The 21316-nt window shown below is 43.7% G+C and overlaps 1 protein-coding gene across 2 annotated transcripts in view; it reads left to right on the forward strand.

Moving 5' to 3' along the window:
* BMPR1B (bone morphogenetic protein receptor type 1B) overlaps positions 1-21316 on the forward strand; it is a 212971-nt gene that overhangs the window by 157982 nt on the left and 33673 nt on the right. For both annotated transcript variants that reach the window (XM_035112925.2, XM_060278454.1), the window contains one exon: positions 19536-19695. In XM_035112925.2, the coding sequence (XP_034968816.1) occupies positions 19536-19695 (160 nt within the window). The remainder of the gene's footprint in view (positions 1-19535; positions 19696-21316) is intronic.

The following is a 21316-nucleotide window of genomic DNA, read 5'->3' on the forward strand; positions in this document are numbered from 1 at the left end:
CTGCAGAGGTAGCTACCAAAATCCTTCAACGGTTTTTGAATTTCATGAACTATAGCATCTCTTTGATGTGATCCACAGCTCTCTTTTTAAAAGATTCCAGAATCACAAAAACCCATAAATTTTACTGAGGGTTAGTCACACTTGCCACAGGTTTCTGAATTGTCATGCTTATTATTTCAGCCATCTGTTTTTTGTATAATACTTTGAAGTGAAACAGACTCTGATTCTACTTCTGTGCTCTGTGCACGGAATTGTGTTAAAACGTACCGGTAAATATCAACCCAGGAGTAATGGGAAACTTGAAGACAAACATAACTTCCTCTTTTTGTTTTTGTTATGCTGGTTTTACCTGGGAAATAATTTACCAGAGTTTCTCAAACTGTGTCAGAAGTTTCTCTTTCTGTATGTGTAATTTTGTGCATTGCCAAAGTTCAGCTCAAAGGCTCAGCTCAGGAGTGGAGAACCTTTGGTCCTCCAGGCTTAGCTGCCAAGTATCCCGTTTTTCGTGGGAAACCCCCGGATTTTAATCCGCTTCCTGCTGTTCTCCTGAATGGAGAAAAATCCTGGAAATCCCCCGGATTTCCTACCTGCCAGGGAGCCTCCATTTTGGGTGCCGCTCTTCCCATGTGTGGGCACTGGAAATCGGGCAGAGCGGCACCGGAAGTCGCTTCTACGCATGCCCGGCGGCCATCTTGGTGGTGGCCGCATGGCGGTGGCTGTCGCCAAGATGGCCACCGGGCATGCGTAGAACGACTTCCGGTGCCGCTCTGACCGATTTCCGGTGCCCACACATGGGAAGAGCGGCCCTGGAAGTTGCTTCTATGCAACTTCTTGGGCTTGGCGACTTTTGCCTTGGGAGTCTTGGGCTTCGCTTTGGGCTTGGCTGCCTTCGCCTTCGCGGGGCTCTTGGTGGGCTGCTGATCCCTCCAAGTGTTGTTGGACTCCAACTCCCATCAGCCCCAGCCGGCATGGGTAGTGGCCAGTGATGATGGGAGTTTTGGTCTGATAATATCTGGAGGGCTGTAGGTTCCACACACCTGACGTGGCTGGTAGCATTCATTCTTTTCCCTGGGAAGAAAAGAACCACGTCCATAGGAATTTGCACCCCTAAGGGTGTGACTTTCTTGGAGGCAAAACTGAACAAAACACAGCACTGTCATTGACATTTAAGGTGGTTCCTTTAGTTCAGTTGAGCAAATCACTGCTGAAACTATAATGAATGGCTGCAGAACAAATTGCTGCTCCTTCTGCTGGGCCCATCAAGAGATGCTTGAAACCAGACTTGAATAGGTAAAATAAACAGGGGAGATGGTATTGCCTGGATTGGAGTTATCTAAATAATCAGCTTTTCCCCCTCTAGAGTTTCTGTCTGTGCAGCCATAACTTTCAAGTCAGCATGGTTACTTCAGATAATAAGTCCTTTGGTAAGTGCACCCACCCATGTGTAAGAAAGACACTCTCCAGTGCCAATCTCTGTTTCTGCCCTTTGCTTGCCTCTCTTATTTCTAGATATTTCTGGCTACAGACATATTTGCTTCTCCACATCTAACTCCATCTCCCCCTGCCCCCAATTAGTCTTACAAGTCCACTTCTAATCTTATATACAGTATATATCCCATTTATATTTTTCGATTAGATTGGTTAGTATCCAAAGTGAATGTCAAAAAGACATAAATGTTTATGATTTCTCATCCATTTTGCCAATTCATAAGCATCACCATAGAAGTATTATTGCATATTACTCAGTATATGCTTTTCTTTAAACCTGCGGGGAGGAACTGGAGCAAGTCGGGGCTGAATCCCAGATTCTGTCACCTGCTTAGGGTCAACTTTGACATAATAACACACACTTATCAAAGGAGGTTTTTACTGTGGGATAATCAGCTGCATATACGCAACATGCTTAAGTCTAATTAATGCACAAACGGGTTAATACCATAGAGTAAGCTGTCCTACCAGGCTTAGCTATATTTTTTTACCTTACCTTGGGAAGAAATAGGTAATCAAGCCTCTCGTTCGTCCCCCAGTCTACCTGAGAAACTCAGCATGTGAGGAGGTTTGAGCTGCTTACTCCAGCTCAGCCACTTGGCTTTTATCAGCAACTCTTGAGTTCCTGTACCAATAATCCAGGAACTTTAACCACTTTATAACTAAACGAAGTTTTACGGCCTGTGCAACTTTTTTGGCCCATGTATGGGGACGCAGGTGGCGCTGTGGGTTAAACCACAGTGCCTAGGGCTAGCCGATCAGAAGGTCGTTCATTCGAATCCCCACGACGAGGTGAGCTCCCGTTGTTCGGTCCCAGCTCCTGCCGACCTAGCAGTCCAAAAGCACGTCAATGTGCAAGTAGATAAATAGATATTGCTCCGGCGGGAAGGTAAACGGCGTTTCCGTGCGCTGCTCTGGTTCGCCAGAAGCGGCTTTGTCATGCTGGCCACATGACCTGGAAGCTTTATGCCGGCTCCCTCGGCCAATAATGCGAGATGAGAGCCGCAACCCCAGAGTCTGTCACGACTGGACCTAATGGTCAGGGGTCCCTTTACCTTTACCTTATGGGAAAGCACATGAACCAGACCTTTGAAGATTTTGTAAGTAAAACAGTTTTTAACTCACCAAACGTGGTGTTTCACTATACTGAGGGAAGTGGGAAATTCTGGAACTCACTTGGAAGTGCGTATTTTAAAGGTCTAATAGCCTATATTTCCTTACTTTACTGTGCTGCATGCATGTTTGGTGACTTTAAATCTCTGCTGGTGTTTCCTTACCAAAGAGTACTTGCCCTAAACTTGGATCTTGAAATTCCCCATTCCCCTACCGCAGGCATCCCCAAACTGCGGCCCTCCAGATGTTTTGGCCTACAACTCCCATGATCCCTAGGTAACAGGACCAGTGGTCGGGGAAGATGGGAATTGTAGTCCAAAACATCTGGAGGGCCGACGTTTGGGGATCCCTGCCCTACCGCTAACCCCACTAAACAATTATAACCATCAATCAGCTGGTTGCAAACAAACTCACTTTTTAAGTTAATACATGATGTTAGGTGTGGGGCAGTTGGGCATATGTTGTTACAGCCCAAATTGGGAACTGGAGGTTCTGCACCACTGCTTTAAATCACATGAATTACTGCAAACCGATGTTCACTACTTGTTCCTGTTCATTCTCCCCCTCTGCCTGATTCAGATGATGACAAATCATGAACCAATAAAGAGCAGAAGGGGTTGAAATGCACAGGCAGGAGGAAGGGAGCGACCAATTGCGAGGCACGGCCTTGCTGACCGAAACATCCTTTGGCCCTGGCTTCTGTACTGGCCAGTTGTTTCACCAAAATTTTAATAATGGTATGCTGGAAAATTTATCTAGATAGTTTGTAATATATTAGTGCTTGCTGGAAAAAAGGACATTCCTATTTACGTATCCTCCATCTGAACAGCACGGGTAGCACATTCTGAAATGTTGCTTAGACCCATGACCATGGCAGTGTATCTTAGAACGTACAGGTTTTGTTCATGAGATCTTTGTTTATCATTATAACATTAGAACGGTTAGTATTTTGCACTGCAAAATAGGACTTGTTTCTATGATTCTAGACTCCTTATTTACCCAGTCTTCTTTCACTTTCAGAAACTTGGTGCCTTTAGATCAGCCAGGATGGGTGATGGGGTGGGGGATGGAATCCAAAATATCTGGAGGGCATCAGCTTGGCAAAAGGCTGCATTGTAGGCTGGGAAATGCTCAACAATCTGTGCATTTATTTGTGTGTAACAGTATCTATATTATACCACATCCATTTGCACACTGCTCTAATTTTAACAAGGTTTGCTCACCAATTACATAAAGTATTTTATTCACTTTGAAAAAGTTTAAAACCCTGGGAAAATATTATTCTTTCTCTCCGAAATTATACAACCTGCCACCATGAAGTGCATTTGCTTTAGTCACCTACTTTTCATTATTCAGTATTTATTTTAAGGTCTGGCCAGCTGTTTTTAAAGGAGAGCACTGTCACGGAACAATATCTTTCTGTGGAGAACAGAAGAAAATCTAAAAGCCAGAGATTGGAGAGAAAAATAAAGCATTAAAAAAATAATACTACAGTTCGAAGTAACAATTGCATCATAACTTCCAGTCAGAACCTCAGGATAAGTTGTGCTTTGTTTCATTTGGACAAAGCATTTGCTGTTGGTGAAAGACAAATTCATTAGTTATTTAAGTTAATATTGTGATAACTATTATATTTAGTTATGGTAAATTTGATTATACATTTTTTGAAATAAACATAGTTCTAGCCGCAAGTGAAGTATAGAAAGTTCTGTGCAGCCATTAAGAGCTCGACCAAGTTGTAACTGTCTGGTTACAAGAATGATAGGTGGCAGAGTAAAGAAAAGGGGGTGATGGAAAGCTAGAGACACATTAATTCTTGCCAAATGCACAATGCTTGAGAAGATGGTGTGTTTTGATCCCTGCAGTTAAAACCTTAAAGCAGGGGTCAGCAAACTTTTTCCTCAGACCTTGTGGGGGGCCGGACTATATTTTGGGGGAACCCCCCGACTCTCCCCGCCCTTCTCCACAGCACCGGACGAGCCCCGGTGGCTGCTTGCCTGTGCCTTGCGAGTGGCAGGGGCTGGTGGCGGCGGTAGCAGAGGGACGATGAGCGGCGCGAAAGGGCTGGCTCCGGAGAGGGGTTGCTTAAGATGGCACTCAGCCAACCACAGCTCAACAAAGCCCAGCCCCCTTCCTCCTTTAGGCAGGGCGGGGAGAAGCCAGGAGGAGGGAGGGAGGAGGCGCCGCCACGGTGTGTGTGTGAGGGCGGGGGGATGGCACAGCCTGAATGATCAGAATCCCCATGCTGATCCACGGGGCGATTCCCGGACCGTCCACGGGCCGGATCCAGAAGGCAATTGGGCCGGATCCGGCCCCCAGGCCTTAGTTTGCTGACACATGCCTTAAAGGAACACAACTTCTGAATGGGTAGTTACTAATACAGTAGAAATCCTTCTTCTGTATTTGAAGATAGTTAATAGTGAATGTAAAAATAAAGCTATGGTCCATGGGGTCACGAAGAGTCGGACACGACTAAACGACTAAACAACAACAAAAATAAAGTGGATGGGTTGAGGGACCAATCAGTGTATTGCTTGCAATTATGAATTCCTCTTTCAATATGAATCTACCCATAATACTAGATCTTCTCTGATGCCTTCTGCAGCTCCATCCTTTGAGGGAATCTCAGAGCATGATGACAAGGGAGAGGGGGTCTTTTCCCTGTTTAGAGAAGTTTTTAATGTTTGACGTTTTATCGTGTTTTTAATATTCTGTCGGGAGCCGGCCAGAGTGGCTGGGGAAACCCAGCCAGATTGGGGGGGTAATAATAATAATAATAATAATAATAATAATAATAATAATAATAATACAGTTGTGGCACCCCATTTATGCAATGTTCTCTCCCCAGAGCAAAAACTAATATCTTTCTAAAACTATTGCCCTTGGCATTTGATAGACCACAGTGATGTTTATTGCTTATTGATTATATATTGTGGTGATTTATAGTTTTTTTTAAAAAACTGTCATGTTTTTACTATATTTTCTATTTATGTCTTATGCTCTTAAAAATTGTAAGTTGATTGAAGAGTCTTTTGTGTCACAAGCAGCTAATATGTTCAGTTAATGAAATGGGCACAAGCCAATCATCATTATATCAGCCAGTGAAAATGTTTGGAATGCTTGTCAGCCCTCGTAAGATATAATGGATGAGTCCCTCCCTCTTACCTACCTGTCTTGACTGTGCTGCACTGACTTAATCTACTGTTTATTCTTAGTCAGTATTTATTGAGCCCTGTCATGCTCCAACCTATTCTACTGGGATGGTCAGAAAAAAGGATGTGCAGGCTCCAAGCAGATAATGGTACCTACTCAGAAGTGTGTGCCATTGAATTCAATGCAGCTTACTCCTTGGTAAGTGGAGTTAGGGTAGTGTATGGCGAACCCTTCTTTGTGCATTGTGTGTATAGAAGAACTGACCTGGAGAGAAGAATAAAAGCTTTTATGTGAGCAGAAACAACAGAGATCCACTTTACCAGCCGAACCAGCTTTTCACAATGCCCAGAAGGGGGGACGGGAAGCCTGAAGAGATCAGAGGTGTTTGTGAAAATTAGTCAGTATTAGTGTAATATTCCTTCAGGGAGTGTTTTATAATGCCCACCGGAATGTGTGGGTGGCTGGATCAGATTCCAGACTTAACTCGGTTGCTTTCAGTTACTGACATAATGCACACCTGTGTGTTCTCTCTTTTGACCTGTAAGTTGCAATGAAAAGACCCTGACACCTGAAATTAGGAGGCTTTGTGTGGCTTTTTGTTTGTGTGTTTATGGATGAAGAGAAAATATGTTATAGCTTTAAAGAAAGAAAAAGGTCAGAGGTTATTTTGACAAGGTGAAATTTTGCTTCCCACCTGCAGTTTTGACTTTCTGTTTTATCATTAGCTTTGCATGCTAATGCTTTGTTATGCAGGTGTTTGGTAATATTGTTAGCATGATGACAGTAGTGGTGTTTCTGTCCTGTTCTTCTACTGATGTGTTCAATAGTGGGGGAAAGATTCTTCTTTTTACCGTGTTTGGTACTTTGCAGTGTATTACGAAGACAGGTTGCTGCACCAAGGAACTTGCAGGTGAATATTTGACACAGAAAATAAGTTGTTTCACTTAGGTTTGAATGCCTGCTTGGTTGCAGTAAGGCGTGTAAACTTAGTTGCAGTAGGGTTCTGCTAAAGGGTTTGTAGAAACTTTGAGTTTCAAAGAGGGGTTTGGAAGGAAGTGTGGCATCATAGGGCTGTCCTGGGAAGCAATTCTGAGCAGAAAACTGTGATGAAACGGGATTTATGGGACATCCAGTGATGTCTACTCAACATACACAACAAAAATCCATGTGTGCAACAGAAGTTTCTCTTCTTCGCAGTCCCATGTGTGCACTCCAAACCTGTTCTAAAGGGTATTACAACCATCTGTAACATATTTTGTTGTTGTTATGCGGAGGTGAAAGGCAAAAGGAAGTAGAGGCCCCACTGCATTGATGCCCACTTGCATTATGTTGGATCTCATCCATAGTTTTTCAGTTATACCTTATATCCTACATAAAGCAAAGTAAGGTGTCCATTCTTTCAGGTGTGCAGAAGTGGTTGCTGTTGTATAAATTCAGTGGGTGGTATTCAATGAAAGGTTTACTCAGAGTAGACCTATTGAAATCAATGACCATGATTAAGTTAAAGGTAAAGGTACCCCTGACCATTAGGTCCAGTCGCGGACGACTCTGGGGTTGAGCACTCATCTCGCTCTATAGGCCGAGGGTGCCGGCGTTTGTACTCAGACAGTTTTCCCAGGTCATGTGCATGACTGAGCCGCTTCTGGTGAAACCAGAGCAGCACATGGAAACACCTTTACCTTCCCGCCGGAGGGGTACCTATTTATCTACTTGTACTTTGACGTGCTTTCGAACTGTTAGGTTGGCAGGAGCTGGGACTGATCAACGGGAGCTCACCCCATCGCGGGGATTGGAACTGCCAACCTTCTGATCAGCAAGCCCTAGGCTCAGTGGTTTAGACCACAGCGCCACCCATGCCCCTTATATAATAAAGTTATCCCCATTAATTTCAGTGAGTAAACTTTAGTTGAATGCCACCTAGTACAAATAACACGGTGTCTGCTTTTCTGATCTGCATGGGAGCTGCTTGTCTGAACAGATCCACACAGCCAGAGGTAATAATTGCATGGGTAAGTCTGATTGCATGGGTCTTTTCCACTGCATTGGCACTCCAATAGGTCATTTAGATCCACCATTCATTTGTATTTATTCAACAACAACAACAACAATTTATTATTTGCATCCTACCCATCTGACTAGGTTACCCCATCCATTCTGGGCAGCTTTAAGCAAGAATGGCCACTTCTGCATGTCTAAGGGAATCCACATTAAGATCCGAATTGCAGGAAAACAAGAAGAGGCTGCTGGATCAGGCCAAGAAGCCCATCTAATCCAGCATCCTGTACGCACAGTGGCCAGTCATTTGTCTATAGGAATCTCACAAGCAAGATGCTCTGTGCAGCACCACTCTCCCTACTTGCGATTCCCAAGAAACAACAATCCTAAATTAATATATACACTGATAGTGTCTGAACTAATGGTAACCAACCAGGCAAGTGATCCCGGGGTCATGATGAATAGCTCAACAAAAACGTCAACTCAGGGTCATCCAATTAAATTGACTGGCAGGAGGTTCAGAGCAGACAAAAGTACTTCTTCACACAATGCACAATTAATTTATGGTGCTTGCTGCCACTAATTGTAGTGATTGTTACTAGCTGGTTATTCTAAAAGGGGATTAGACTTATTTGAGGAGAGCGGCTATTCGTCATGATGGCTGTTAGGATTTCATTTGTTTTAATGTTGTGTTTTAATGTTGTCTTAGTCACTTTGGATACTTTTTCGTGAAAACTACTGTTTTGTTAATATATGATAAATATGGAATCTTTAGGTTTACAGACATTGTGCCGCTGAATGTCTACTGCTAGGGGACAACTGTGGAAGAAAGCTGTTGAGGAAGCAAGGTGCTGAATTAAATGGACCTTTCTTGGACTCGCTAAATTGGTGACACACATAATCCTAATGGCATTTGCATACACCCTAAAGCTTCATCTGCACATACAATTTTTATTTACATAAAACTAAATAACAATACAGTGGTACCTCGACTTACGAACAACCGAATTCTTCGACTTACGAATGGGGGTAATGGCCGCGCGCTTACGAATGTCTCGACACCCGGAAAAAAACCGTGGCGGTTATAGATAGGGATTTTTCGACTTACAAATTTTTAGATAGGGTTGCTTTGACTTACAAATTTTTCCGTTTCCAATGCATTCCTATGGGAAATCGCGTTTCCAATGACGTTTTTCGACTTGCGAAGGTGCCTTCGGAATGGATTAAATTCGTAAGTTGAGGCACCACTGTATTAAAATAACCAAGGAATTTATTTAAAAATCCATAGATACCAGTGGAATATTAATATCAGCTACAATAATCTGGGTACTACAAGCTGGCATCAACAGCATGGGAATGCCTGAGCAAGGATATAGTTTTCAATGCACTCTGGAAACACCCAGCAGTGTGTTTGGTGCCTGCCTAATCTTCAAGGGGGAATGCCACAGGATAGGTGCCACCACAGAGCAGGCTGTTTTCTGTTCTATAATGAGATGAGGTTCGGCAAGATCTGCTGCAGATCTTCATGTTGATTCCCCATAGGCCCATGCACTCCAGTACAAACAGTGCTTACAGTGTGCATGGAGCACTCCATTAGAGCACTCCATTGTTACTTACCATACCCTCTGGAGGAAGAATTGCTTGGCATGGGTAGATGGTTGTGTAAGGGGTAGATATCAGAAGGCCAAGCCCAGGCATTAGCTGTGTCTCTCTTTCTTGGCTTTTTTCTGATTAATTTGTTGAGTGTGTAACAGAATCAGACTGAGCTGAGTTAAATATCAGGCTAACTGGCTGTGAGTCGAGGCTCCACCCCCCGCTTTATGATGAAATAAGACACATCTTTATTGGTTACAGAATGTGAGTGGTACTGGTATTGGCTTAGGCACTGGATCCGAACAGACTATACTTGACTCCTGCCCGCCCTGCAGGAAGTCACACAAGGGTTCACGACCTGTAGGGGGAGCCTGTAGATGCAAATCATCATGGGTCGTGCCATGGCCCTAGCCACCACCTGGGCTTCGGACAGGAACTATGACCGCTGGATTCCTTTAATGGAATACCCTTCAATGGAATACCCTTCAAGGGGAGGTGTAGGTGATGGCCACAACCTCCCCTCCAACACACAACACATTTTCCAATGCCTAACCGCCGAACCTTACAAAGTTGTGACAATTTGCTACGAGGTAGGCCAGTGATGGGCAACCTTTTGAGCTTGGTGTGTCAAAATTCGCCAAAAAAACTGACTCGGGTGGTGTGTCACTTTGAGAGAAAAAACCATAATTTCGCGATATTTATAGTTTAAATAACAAAAATGTATAATTGTAATATATAACTGTATTTAATAAACCAAAAACTAATTATTTAACCAAACCAAACCAAAAACCCCTTATTCATCACAAAGTGACCAGAGTTGTTGATCTTTTTTTGTTGAGCTGCTGACCAAAGTTTTGGAGGTTTTTTTGGGAGTGCGTGTGCAAATGTTGCTTTCCTTTTTTAGGGGGGATGCCCCAAAGCTGCTGCGCTTTTTTTGGGGGGGGGAAGAGAACAGAAATAAATGACGAATAATACCTTTGCTGGAACTAACACGCAGCACCGACATAGTCTGCCAAAGCGCCAAAAAACCCAGCACAGAACGGGTTAAAAAACGGACGCTGTTACAATTCAAACGGGTTAAAATTCGAACACGAATGGGCAGATGGGGCGCGTGCCAGCAGTGAGGGTTCTGCGTGTCACGTCTGACACGCATGTCATAGGTTCGCCATCACTGAGGTAGGCAAAAAACCAAGTGGCCGGTGCCAATCTGCGAAGTGGAAAAAATTCCTACCAGGCCCCTTCAACAGGTGACGAACGGAGGTCCATAGCAAGGTCAGATGTTGAATGCAGGAGAATAGAGGAAGGGAGGGCAGGAGATCCGTGCATGCAGGAAACAAACAGGCTGAACCACGGTCCCACGTTCACTTAAGAGCGGCAAACCATGCCCCCTGGCCAGCTGCATTGGCTGGCGGAGGGCATGACGCGGGCCCGGGACTCCCTGTGACGCAGTGGGCCATCCATGCCCCCTGTGAAGCGCGGGAAGCGAGACCGCACAACGCCTCGGGGAAGAGGAGAGGCTTTGCTTTGAAAATCTGTTAATGTCTCCAGAGCATAGTATGTGCTACTGATTTCTGAAAATTAATGCATGGGCATTTATTTTCAAACAAGGTCACGGAGCATAGCGGACTCGCTGTAAGTTTATATGTTAACATTTCTAAACTGAGATATCCTTCTGCATTTTAAGTGCCCTTGACATAGCAGTTGCTTGAAACCCATTCTGTACTTCTGCTACTTGAGTTGCACTATTCGTTCTGAATATCCTAAATAAATGGTCATAGAATATGCATGTTTGATGTTTTTGTGGGGTGGGACTGCGTTAATCAAAAGCGATATTATTCTTTTTAAAAACAAATGCAAATGTTAAATGATTTGACAGTCTGCAGCATATTTTACGTAGTGCATTAAACTGAGTGCCTTCTGTTTATGCTAAAAATGCAGATAAGCAGCTTTCAAGCACTGTTTGTAGTTTAATAGTTCCTGAAAGAAGCGTCAGCACATTTCCGTCTTGCCTTTTCTTGACAAAACAGTGTGATCTGATCTGCTGGCTTGTACATAACTACTGATCTGTTGTCTAGAACAAGTTAGGAGACAGTGAACTCTGCAGAAAGAGAAAGTACTCCATACAGCTTGTGGGTAGTTTGGATGTGCTGGCGCCTGTAGCCACGGCTTTCACTGCTCTGTTGCATTAATTAGGAGCGGAATAAGGTCCTCAGACACAGCTAACTTACTGTCACTGAACTGCTCAGCTTATGAATATGAAGGCAAGCTGAGTTCAAGCCAGCAGTGCTAAAACAGTTGCACGTATCAGGATAATTGAATACATTGTACTCTCCAGCTATAGACATACAGTCATACCTCGGTTTGCGACCAATCGGTTTGCGACCGCCATGGACCCAGAAGTGTTTACATCCGGGTTCCGCGGCGCGCGGATGTGCAGAAGCGCTCTATCGGTGCTTCACGCACGCTCAGAAGAGCCCCTCGGTTTATGACGAACTCGGGGAGCGACCGGCTCCCTGGAATGAATTGTGGTCGCAAACCGAGGTATGACTGTACTGTATTTGCTGTAGACTGTTGTCATGGTATTTCCCAATGTTCTAAAGGTGGTGAATGGGTTGTTTGGTTCCAATGGCTCTGAGTTTGGGCATGCTATTAGTTTCCCCTGTGGGGGACAGAAGACGAGGGAGGAAATCAAAGCAGGTATCACACTTTGGCACTGAAGCCCAAGGAGTGAGCAAGCGCACAGTATCCTCTAGTCCAGAGATTTCCAAACGGTGTGTCGTGACAGGTTAGTGCGTCGACTTCAGTGTGTTGCATGTATGCTCCTGCGCTCCTCTCAGGTCTGGAAAGGGGTTAGTTTAAGCTTTGGTTTGCTAGTAAAACTGAATTACTGTGTTGTGAAATGATGCATGTCCACAGAAGTGTGTCACCAACATGAGTTGTTTGGAAATATCTGCTCTGGCCTTAAAGAATGCACAGGCAGAGCTGGGCAAGTAAAGACTGCTTTGCTCCCTCCACTTTCTCCTTCTTTTGATAGGATGCTACCGAGACCCCACTGCCCAGGAGGAAGCTCAGCACAGGCTGCAATCACCCACCACTCAGAATATCCCCCTTCTACACCACACACCCACTCATGCACCATGGATGAAGACGGACCATGTGGTGTGCTTGCATAGAAAAGTTAAGATTAGAAAAATAAAAAAGCTTGAGCACTTGCAGCCACAAGTTGAAAACAAACTCAGAACCAAACGATATATTTGCTTCAATGTGTAGTGTACAGCTTCATTTTCTCTTATTCTCTTCATGTAAGTACGAGCATAGGGAGTCCCTGTTCTCAGCGGTATCACAACATGTTGGAAAGAGAGGTTTTTCTCTTCCCTCTCCAGCTGCAACACCCCCCCTTGAAAATCTCACTCCCTCCCCAACAGCTATGAGGCTTGAAAAAAGTTCCCACCCTTAGGGGAAAAAATCTTGTTGTGCATAGGAATTGGAAGAGAATGGGACAGACCTGGTTTGCATTTCCCACCAATATCAACGTTCACAGAGCAACACTGTCATATTCCCACTGGTTTAAGCTTTCCGAAAAACAGTAGCATAGCTTATTTTACAGCTGAAAATTTCTGATGGAGAGGGCAGTGGGCGTAATAGGGTCCATATGCATGGGTACTTTAAAATGCATTCGAATATTTATTCAACACCTGATCCACACAGATTAATCTTTAGCGGCTGCACATATTGCATACAACAGGGCTGGCTCACTTGTGACCTCCATGTATTGCTGGACTACAACTCTCATCATCCTTGACCATTGGCATTCTGGCTGGGGCTAATGGGAGTTGGGAGTGCAACATCTGGAGGATGTAAAGGGTCAGATGTGAGGACAAAAGCAACCCTGCATATATGCATTGGAAGAATTATGCCTGCAGGAATAAAAGGAATCTACATTTCCACTTCCTTCTTCACCTTTTATCTTTTGGCTAAAGATTCGTACTGGTATAGGTGGATGTGTCCATAGTTCATATCCAATGAGGGAAGGAGTCATCCTAGTTAGGTCCTGCATTACTGTTTGGAATCTGTTCATGTAATACTGAAAAACAGAATCAAAATATACTACCGTAATTTTTGTTTGTAATTTATTACGATCATTTGAAGGAGGGTTATTTAATTTCTACACCATTTAATTAATTCAAAATATTTCTAAGTGCTGTGCAGAGTGTTATTCTTGTTGAATATTAGCACAGACTAATATTGCCACACACCTTGGTATATCATACTCGTATGTAAGCACTATAAAAATGCCACTTAAAAAAACAATCAGACAAATTTCCTTTGGCAAAAGAAGAGCTCTGGACTTTAAAAGCTGCAGTGCGACAGTTCACATGTAGGTTCAGTGAGAAGCTTTTAACCCATCTGGAAATGATAAGGAATGGTGTATGAGCAGAAAGCCAACCTTTCTCTCTAATGTGGGGCTTTCATTTCCACTCATGTAGTTCTGTGCCTGGTTGGACTATTTCTTGCTTGCCAGCTATACAATCAAAGAGAATTCTAGGGGCCCAGTGGGGTAGGGGCAACAGCTGAACTGCATTAGGGCAACCACAGCCTGGGTTGCATTTCTTAACTGCTGAATAACAGATCACAGGTGCAGGATTAACCCAACATACGGAGCTCTGTTTTGTTAATGGAAGCCCCTTAGCAGCCGTAGTTTACTGCTTTGTCACATGGTTTTCCTCCAAGGGAGGAATCTGGCAAGGATATAACAAGCCTACGGAAATTGAATGTAAGTAGAATAGGTCAGCTTTTTTTAAAAAAATAATCTTTACAAAATACTTTAGGGAAGGGGAAAAATGAGGAAGAATGAGCTTTTGAGTTTATCCTCTTTGCCAGGGGTGGGGGAGAGGTTCAGTGGCTTTTTACAAAGGATCAGGCATGGGCACACATGACCGGAGAATGCCATTTGATTGAAGTGCTACTACCTGTGGGGCTAAGGTGATGTTATTGTGCACATCGCCTTGCATTTCTGCATTTTCACACAGGCACTACCCAAAGTGTCCCCATTCATTGGAGCCCTTCTGAGTCCTTTGCACATTGAGCAGTTTGGTAAAGGGACCCCGTGACCGTTAGGTCTAGTTGCGGTCGACTCTGGGGTTGCGGCGCTCATCTTGCTTTACTGGCGGAGGGAGCCGGCATACAGGTTCCGGGTCATGTGGCCAGCATGACTAAGCCGCTTTTGGCAAACCAGAGCAGCACACGGAAACGCCGTTTACCTTCCAGAGCGGTACCTATTTATCTACTTGCACTTTGACAGCTTTCGAACTACTAGAAACCTCCAAATAACACAGATTTCCCAATCACATGGAAGGTCTCTAGCCATGTTCAGCTGAACATAGTTAGAAGCTGCCTTCAGGCTTTTATGCTAAACACATGAAGGACAGGAGGAGAGAGTGTGCCACGTGTGCAGGGGACATTGGGATGGAGCCACACAATTAACCCTCCTGTGGTCAGGCTGAGTTCTTGAATTGGGATAGTGATTTTCTAAGGGGCAGAGGAAATAAGGACAGTTGGGGCACATGAAGCCTGATGTCCTTGTGGACATTACTTTGTGGGTCAAGAAGATCCCACATTCAAACAAATGTAGGCTCTTCTGATGCATTTTTTGTTGTTTTTTCGCTGTGATGAGGGAACAGTAGAGGGATGGGGAAGGAAACCTAGAAACCCAAGACCTCCCGCTTTGTCCTCGTTAAAAAGAGCAGTCCTCATGAATCAGCTTATATGCCCAAGTGGTCAGGCTCAGCTGGTTTTATAGACCTGGCTATTAATATGTTCCTATTTTAGACTGGTTTCCTTCCTTAGGCTCCAGATAAGAAAAGTTAAAGGGGAAAGTTTGTGTGTGTAAAAGCAGAAATAGAATCTTGCATAGGTTATTTCCCTCCCACCCACATCTAGGAATGGATGAATCTGTTGCTTCTTGGCCTTTTGGCTAAGATCAAGTGCAGTGCAGTTAGTAGATAGTTGACACAGCATTTTTTCCCCTAATCAAAGGCAGGGCTTTCCCTCCTCTGAAATTTGTGGCTTGCTGCCAAAAGACCAAGTGGATTTCTCTGTATTCTTGTTGGAAGATTCAGAAGTCAGTGTGCTTCCACCACATCGAAGCTTAACAGCTGTTGTGCATTTCTGAAAAGCATAAATGTGTTTGTACTGTTTTAATCGATTGAGCAAATTACATAGTGTTGCTCCTTGACCACAGGTTTATTATCATTGTTCTATGTGTTGTATTTAATTACCATTTCCTTTACACACATTTTCTGCCACTGAAACAGGTCCCATGTCAAACTGATTCACATAACCACTCTCCTGATGCCTGCTTCCCCCTCCCCTTAACTCTGTTAAGAGTTTGTGGGTGCCAGACACTTAATCCCAGTACCAAGCAAATGTTGAAAGATAAATAAGTTGAGCTAGTTTCCTCATGACACAATCGCCTGGGAGATGAGCCATTAGGAAAACAAAGGAAAGGTGATGGCCCATTGAGAAAGCAAAGGGATGAGGCTCTGTGCCAGATGGCAAGCGGGTGGGATCCCTCTTCCAACTCTTAGGTAGAAGACAAAGGCAAAGTCTGAATTGGAGTTTGAGTTGGCTGTGATGTCATCTTGAGAAAAGAAGGTTGCAGGCTGGTTAAAGGTTGAAAGCTGGAGAGAGGGTTAGAGTTCCGTGGTTGATTTCTTCTTGGATCCAAGGCTGCACCCATGGGAGAAGCAATACCCTCTTGTAGTAGTAATGCTATGAACCCTTCCATCATAGTCCCAGGTTGTGTATAAACCATATATAATAAAGACACCACAGTCTCTGCTATACCTCATTTTGAACAGGAAACACGGACCCTGAGTTAAGCGCCTGAACCCCTAGCATTCCAATTGCTAAACTGAGGACAGATTTTAAAAATAAAACTCCTAACCCCAAAATTTTCATTTTGAATCTCTGATATAAGGTGCCTTTCTTAAGACCGCTTCCCAGTTTTATCATTCCATGAACTGTGGAGAGGTAGCTAGCCCGTGCCTCATTCAGCACATGATCGTTGACAATGAAACCTTATCAGTGAAACTTTTTATTTTACTGTCCCTCCCAGAACTGCTTTATGCAGTAGGCTGTGGCTGTGGTTTCAGAGGGATAATTTATTGCACTTTCCTTCTGTGCTGCTGTTCTGTCACTGATTGGTTGCCAACAATATCCTGTGGAAATTCCTTTATCTGATGCCTGAAAAAATATAGGGAGTTAAAGCAGTTAATATTTCCCTTTCCCATAAAAGCAGTCATTTTTTTTAGGATGTAATTTGACTTGTTCAGATATAATCAGGCTGTTGATTGTGCTCTCGTGCATTCAGCACTTCAGCCGGGTACTTCCTGATATTGTATAATAGAAGGAAATACTTCAGCAACTGAAAATTCTTCAACAATATGGTGATTTTTCAGGAATGCAATAGTAATATTCTGTGTTAAGATTCCTGCATTGACCCTTGGGATCTCTTCCAACTCTAATATTCTGTGATAGGAGACAGTATCAGTCCCCATTGATTTAAATGGGAGATACTTAATTTCCAATTAAAACTCTCCCATTTAATTTCATGGGTCTTAAAACGTGCCTAACTTTGGCTGGACTTTGTCCCAAATTATTTTATTTACACGTTATTGTATTGTATAACTTCTGCCTGGAACATTTTAAAAAGTTCACTGTTTGTTCATGAATAACAACGTAACTAAGTAATAAGAGCCAGAGAGGAATCTCTCTCTCTCTCTCTCTCTCTCTCTCTCTCTCTCTCTCTCTCTCTCTCTCTCTCTCTCTCTCTCTCTCTCTCTCTCTCTCTCTCTCTCTCTCTCTCTCTCTCTCTCTCTCTCTCTCTCTCTCTCTCTCTCTCTCTCCCCCCTACACACACACACAGAGAGAGAGAATGAAATGGCCACAGAAGGTGGATAAATTTAGTTATAAAAGTATCATGGTGTGGATGAAAGAAGACTGGTATTTTTATTCTTCTTTACTATTAATATATTTTATTTAGCTCTGTTGCATCATGAGCCAGATGTCTGAAACCTCTGCCTAGAACATTTTTAAAAGTTCATTCTCTGTCCATGAATAACAATGTAACTCAGTCACAATCCTAGCTTTGTGCATATCTGCTGAAAAAAAGGGGGTCTTGGTTTTAAAAGGCTCTGTTCCACTGGCCCAGAAAGTGAACATCTGTTGATGCTAAATTTCCCTGTATAGGCTGGGTTTTAAAATACCCTAATCCAAAAATAATCGAGAGAGCAAGAGAGAAAACACTTTTTCTCCCCACCCAGAAAGAAGTAGTATAAAAGAAATGCTTGGAGCCAAATCATAGTTGCTGCTCATAGGCTGAAGGTAATATGTGCTCAAAATCTAAAGTTATTATTGTTAAAATAACAAACACCCCCCCTAAAAAGAAGCCAGAAGAATAGTGCACCTGTTATAGTGCCCTGTATTGGTATAAAGGGACGGAAGTTTCCCAGCAAAACACTGAACAATACATTTAGAAATATCTGATGCTACAGGCCTTTCTAGCTGCAGATTGGCATGAAGCATTCCACATCTGGAATGATCTTAAGGCCTTGAAATCCACTTTCACCAGCCCATGCACTTAGAAAACTAATGGGGTAGGGGAGACTAGAATGGGCCATTTTCCAATATGGGTCCTGCAACACTATGAATCCTGTCCTGCAATCTTACCGTTCTGGGAGAGTACCCCAGGGGCCATGTGATGAGCTCTTGAGAGCACCCATCTCCTCTCCTTGGTGGTTCCTCCCAGACTGCAAAAGTCCTTCCCTGAAGAGGCTACTCTGGCTCCATCCTTGCTGTACTTCTTTCTGCCAGCAGGTACTTGTCCCAACAGATTTTTTAAAATGACAGTTTTTAAAGAAAGGGCTGGTGGGTTGATGTTTAGCAGGTTTTTTATGATTAATTTCCTCCTCCAACAACAACAAATCTTTATTGCAGTTGTAGACCAGCACAAGTTACTTTCCCCCCATATATATATTTTTAGCTTTTTCTATTTTAGCTGTCAGCCTCATTGAGTCCCTGTCAGGGAAGAAAGGTGGGATATGTATAATAGTAATATTAATGAGAATGATAACAGGTGAGGGGAATAAGACATTGTGCTGACCCATCAGGCAGTGGCTGTTTCTACCTGCCTTGCCCCACATTCCAAGCCCTAGCAGCTTCAAAAAGAAGTCACTGACACAGACATTATGTGTAGGTGCATGAATGGAAGGTTTTGCATAGGGGTGGGGGGAAGTGTGTGTGTGTGAATTTCAACGAGGCCTAGTTTGTTTTTAGTTGCTGTTTTGTTAATGTTGTTAATATTGTTTTGCGAGTTACGAGTGCTGCAGTGCTTTGTAAATCTTAACAATATCACTTTTGTTTGTGCTGTTCAGCTTATTTTTGTAGTTGTTTTGTTAATAGTGCTTTATGGAAGGTGGTTGTTTTAGTGATGATTTGAAATTTTGATTTGTCAATTATTCTGCTTGATTTATGTCGTATTGTGATGTTCTGTTATTGTTATTTGTTTGTGAGCCGCTTTGTGATTCGTGTGAGTGAAAAGCAGCATGTTGTTGTTGTTTAGTCGTGTCCGACTCTTCGTGACCCCATGGACCAGAGCACGCCAGGCACTGCCTCCTGCAGTTTGGTCAAACTCATGTTCGTAGCTTCGAGAACACTGTCCAACCATCTCGTCCTCTGTCCCCTTCTCCTTGTGCCCTCCATCTTTCCCAGCATCAGGGTCTTTTCCAAGGATTCTTCTCTTCTCATGAGGTGGCCAAAGTATTGGAGCCTCAGCTTCACGATCTGTCCTTCCAGTGAGCACTCAGGGCTGATTTCCTTCAGAATGGAAATCAGCATAGAAGTATAATAAATGAATGAAAATGAATAGCAGTAACAACAACAACAACAACAACAACAACAACAACAGCGATGCCCTAGAAAACCACTGCTAGCCAGCGTAGGCACTAATGAGCAAGAAGTGTCAATGGTCATATTTGGTGTAAGAGACTTTCCTACCGGTATGTTTCTTTGTACCTATCCACACATGATCAAGCAAACAGTTGCTGATAAAGCATTAAAAGTCTTTCGGAAAACCGCTCTCAGGCATTCCTCCCCAGCGACTTACCTTTTATTTCATTCTGTTTCTTTTGCAGCAAACTTTCTAGACAGCAGACCCTTGAGGAGTTCCGGGAAGGTGAACATGGAAACCAGGAAGGAAGATAGTGGGGGCACGGCAGCATCTCCTCCCCAGAAGAAGCTGTTTTGCCATTGCCATCACTACTGCCCCGAAGAGTCAAAAAACAACACTTGCAGGTGAGTTGTGGGAATGATTAACCCGCAGAGTCTGTTGCCACATGATTGCGGGGGGGGGGGCATCCAAGATGCCTTAGATCAGTGGTCATCAACCCCCGGGCCATGGACCGGTACCGGTCCGTGGATCAATTGGTACCGGGCCGCCCAAGGAACATTAAATACAATTAAATTAAAATTATTAAATCAAAACAATCTAAATAAAATATAAACAATCAACGTCCCCCCCCCCCTCAGCGGGCCGCAGTAAAATTACCAAACGTTGACTGGTCCACGGCGATAAAAAGGTTGGGGAGCACTCCTTAGATGGTTTTAAAAGACAGAGCCAGGAAGGAGAGATCTTAAAAATTCTGTTAGCCATGATAGCTAATGGAAGCATCAGCGATGTGATTCTGGTGTACAAACCATGGGGAAAAGGGCTGTTGATGGCATGCCCCACTTGTGGGCTTCCCAAAAGTATCTAGTTGGCCACTGTTGGAAGAAGGACAATGGGCTATATTATGGTCTGAGGGCTTTCATTGAATCATAGAGTTGGAAGGGACCCTGAGGGTCATCCAGCCCAGCCCCCTGCAGTGCAGGAATATGCAGTTGTCCCGTACGGGGATCAAACCTGCAACCTGCACCACACTAACCAACTGAGCTCTCCAACTGATGAATGAATGAAGGAATCTATATTTGCGTCAGCCATCGGCTATAGCAATAAAACAACAATACGATATACAAAGAATAGAAATAAAAAGTCAATTATATAAAATACATTTTAGGGTTTGGAATCAAATAGTGGATCTTATTCTGATTCCCCCAGCTAAAAGCCTTGCAACCTTTGCTGTCACCTGCTCATCTTGATCTGCCAAGAGAAAGGACACTGTGGCAGTGGTTGAGCGACCCGGAATGGACAATAAAAGATGGGTGATAATCTCATTCCTCAAGTATTTGTAAAGAGTGCAAGCCAGAAGGGCATGCGCCACCGATTCGGTACTGCCATTTCCACAGGGACATAAGTGTTTTTCGTGTGGAATCTGTTGGAATCGTCCCTCAAATACAGCTGAGGGCAATACATTCGATCTTGCGAGAGAAAAAGCACGTCTATATTTTAGAATTGCTATGTTATGCAGATAGGGTGCCAAGAGAGTCGAAATGGGAAGGTGGAAAATAATCATACTATGGGCAAAATTTCCTTATTGTGGCCAAGTTGTTCTGACGCTCAGTATCATTTAGGCGCTGACAAATTAGCCTGTTTGCTTTACTAATTCCCAAAGCGAGTAGCTGTTCTAGTGATTAAACCACAAGAGTGAAGTTTTTGATAGAGAATTCTAGTCCAGGCGTTCTTGTGACAATCTTGCAGCACTAGGGATATCAGACCAGGGGGGGGGGAAGGGGGGCTGAGTTTAGGTGAAGCCAATAGTTAAGTGTCCTATGCCAGATCCGTAATTCTACCGAGGGAAGACTAGCCTCTAGGTGCAATGATGCATTTGGGACACAGGGTGGTACAGAGAAAATTTGCCTTAAGAACTTTGATTGGACAATTTCCGTAGGTCCTAGGTGATGAAAGCTGGGTTTCCTGCACCAGCATTCCATGTATATTTCCTTCCACCCCCACCCCACCCCCACCCCCACCCCCGTT

The sequence above is a fragment of the Zootoca vivipara genome, chromosome 9, assembly GCF_963506605.1.
Source record: "Zootoca vivipara chromosome 9, rZooViv1.1, whole genome shotgun sequence".
Taxonomy (NCBI): Eukaryota; Metazoa; Chordata; class Lepidosauria; order Squamata; family Lacertidae; genus Zootoca; species Zootoca vivipara.